The following is a 3,323-nucleotide window of genomic DNA, read 5'->3' as shown; positions in this document are numbered from 1 at the left end:
TCTCCTTCAGTGGTAAATTAGAGTTTTTTTTCTTTCTTTTTGCAGAAAAACTTTTGGAAAACATACGTGCAGGGTAAGAATGAAACCAGAGAAGAAACATTATTATTATTATTATTATTATTATTATTATTATTATTATTATTATTGATGCATAATCATTATTTATTATCATAATTAGTTATCTTCTCTCTCTCTCTCTCTCTCTCTCTCTCTCTCTCTCTCTCTCTCTCTCTATCTCTCTCCTCTCTCTCTCTCTCTCTCTCTCTCTCTCTCTCTCTCTCTCTCTCTCTCTCTCTCTCTCTCTCTCTCTCTCTCTCTCTCTCTCTCTCTCTCTCTCTCTCCTCTCTCTCTCTCTCTCTCTCTCTCTCTCTCTCTCTCTCTCTCTCTCTCTCCTCAGCTCACTCTCCACCCCCCTTTGATATCAGTGGTCTCGTGGCTGGTTTGATCTCCTCTGTGGTTCTTGTTGTGATTGCAGTCCTGCTCTGCTGTTACTGCTGTAAAGCAAGGAGGCTGAACCACAGGAGAGGAGGCAGGTGAGCCCCCCCGTCCCCAAAATATATATATAGAGAGAGAGAAATATATAGAGAGATATATATATATATAGAGAGAGAAATATATAGAGAGAGAGAACTGTATAGAGAGATATATATATAGAGAGAAATATATAGAGAGAGAGATACTGTAGAGAGAAATATATAGAGAGAGAGATACTGTATAGAGAAATATATAGAGAGAGAGATACTGTATAGAGAGAAATATAGATACTGTAGAGAGAAATATATATAGAGAGAGATACTGTATAGAGAAATATATATAGAGAGAGAGATACTGTATAGAGAAATATAGAGAGAGAGAGATACTGTAGAGAGAAATATATATAGAGAGAGATACTGTAGAGAGAAATATATAGAGAGAGAGATACTGTAGAGAGATATATATATAGAGAGATACTGTATAGAGAAATATAGTGTAGAGAGAGATACTGTAGAGAGAAATATATAGAGAGAGAGATACTGTATAGAGAAATATATAGAGAGAGATACTGTATAGAGAAATATATATAGAGAGAGAGATACTGTATAGAGAGAGAGATACTGTAGAGAGAAATATATATAGAGAGAGATACTGTAGAGAGAAATATATAGAGAAATATATAGAGAGAGAGATACTGTAGAGAGAAATATAGAGAGAGAGAGATACTGTAGAGAGAAATATATATAGAGAGAGATACTGTATAGAGAAATATAGAGAGAGAGATATACTGTATAGAGAAATATAGACAGAGAGATATACTGTATAGAGAAATATATAGAGAGAGAGATACTGTATAGAGAAATATATAGAGAGAGATACTGTATAGAGAAATATAGAGAGAGAGAGATACTGTATAGAGAAATATAGAGAGAGATACAGAAATATATAGAGAGAGATACTGTAGAGAAATATATACAGAAATATATATAGAGAGAGATACTGTATAGAGAGAAATATATACACAGAAATAGAGAGATATACTGCATGAGAGAAATATATACACAGAAATATAGAGAGAGATATACTGTATAGAGAAATATATACACAGAAATAGAGAGATATACTGCATGAGAGAAATATATACACAGAAATATAGAGAGAGATATACTGTATAGAGAAATATATACAGAAATATATATAGAGAGATATACTGTATAGAGAGAAATATATACACAGAAATATAGAGAGAGAGATATACTGTATAGAGAAATATATACACAGAAATATAGAGAGAGATATACTGTATAGAGAAATATATACAGAAATATATATAGAGAGATATACTGTATAGAGAAATATATACAGAAAATGTTTTAGCTTTAATGAAACTAAACTCTTAATATTGAGTCTCTCTCTCTCTCCCTCTCCTCTCTCCTCTCCTCTCTCTCTCTCCAGTATTCCCGTCAGGATGTCAGCTGACCCCGACAGGCCGGGGGAGGCGATAGCTCTGACCGATATCCCAGAACCCCCCGGGGCTCCGGGGCTCCCATCCTATCAGGAGGCTTTAAACAAGTCCGGTCAGCATGACGCCCTACCCCCTCCTTACACAGGGTGAGCACAGCCCTGGCTACGGGACTATAGCTCCCAGCATGCCTCTGCACCCGCGGGCCACGGCGAGGGATGCTGGGAGCTGTAGTTCTTTCTGCTTCGGGTATCATATTATGACAGATCATGTAAAGAAAGCATCGCGGATTCATCGAGACACAGTGAATCAGGACAGCCCTGGCTATAGGACTACAGCTCCCAGCATGCCTCTGCACCCGCGGGCCACGGAGAGGGATGCTGGGAGCTGTAGTGTGTAATGTAGAAAGCCTCAGTCTCCTAACACAGTCAATACAGAGATCAATACAGTATAATAGAGAGATCAATACAGTATAATAGTGAGATGCACAGGGCTGGGAATCAGACTCCTATTGCACAGCAGTGTTATCCAGTCCAGGTTTCACTGTGAGATCCACAGGGCTGGGAATCAGACTCCTATTGCACAGCAGTGTGATCCAGTCCAGGTTTCACTGTGAGATCCACAGGGCTGGGAATCAGACTCCTATTGCACAGCAGTGTGATCCAGTCCAGGTTTCTCTGCTCCCAGCTTGATCAGCCCCCAGTGTGTCTAGCTAACAAGCTCAGGTGTATCTTATTATTAAACTCCCAGTGAAACTGGATCTGATTCCAATGAAATTAACACAAAGCTGTTTTTTTTTTTTTTTTTTCTTGTTAGAGACCAGCCTGCTGCACCAGCCAATGAGACGACAGAGTGAGTCGATGAGAATGCCAGGATGTAGGGGGCGTGGTTAGAGTTGAGGGGCGTGTTTATGGTTGATAGGGGCGTGGTTAGGGCTGGAGGGGGCGTGGTTAGTGTTGGGGGCTGGGTCCATTCTTGGTTTTTTTTCCATAGAAACTACATTTTATGAATTTTTAAATATTTTTATTGTTATTTCAGATATTTTATATATATATATATATATTATATATTTTTATCTGGCTGAGCCTGTGAGCTCAGGAGCTTCTATTCAGTTCCAGCTGCGTTGCCGTGGTTATTGTGAATCGGGACAGCCCTGGCTATAGGACTACAGCTCCCAGCATGCCTCTGCTGCACCGCGGGCCAGTGGCGAGGGATGCTGGGAGCTGTAGTTCTTTATCTCAGAGCCCTGGCTGTGTTCTTGCATCACAATACAAATCATTTAAACACCTCAGTTCAGCTGCCTGCTGTAGACGCATGTGGCCGAGATCGCCTTTATATTAGCGACTGTAAATTAAAACTGCAATTAAAGGTTCTTTTTGTGAGAAAA

General features: G+C 39.4%; 1 protein-coding gene across 2 annotated transcripts in view; it reads left to right on the top strand.

Moving 5' to 3' along the window:
- prrg2 (proline rich Gla (G-carboxyglutamic acid) 2) overlaps positions 1–3,323 on the top strand; it is a 5,710-nt gene extending 2,387 nt beyond the window's left edge. For both annotated transcript variants that reach the window (XM_041237713.1, XM_041237712.1), the window contains exons 4-7: positions 46–73; positions 398–533; positions 1,930–2,085; positions 2,753–3,323. In XM_041237713.1, the coding sequence (XP_041093647.1) occupies positions 46–73; positions 398–533; positions 1,930–2,085; positions 2,753–2,792 (360 nt within the window). In that variant the 3' untranslated portion in view covers positions 2,793–3,323. The remainder of the gene's footprint in view (positions 1–45; positions 74–397; positions 534–1,929; positions 2,086–2,752) is intronic.

The sequence above is a fragment of the Polyodon spathula genome, chromosome 45 (assembly GCF_017654505.1).
Source record: "Polyodon spathula isolate WHYD16114869_AA chromosome 45, ASM1765450v1, whole genome shotgun sequence".
NCBI classification, from domain to species: domain Eukaryota; kingdom Metazoa; phylum Chordata; class Actinopteri; order Acipenseriformes; family Polyodontidae; genus Polyodon; species Polyodon spathula.
This window is presented reverse-complemented; position numbering and strand designations above follow the sequence as displayed.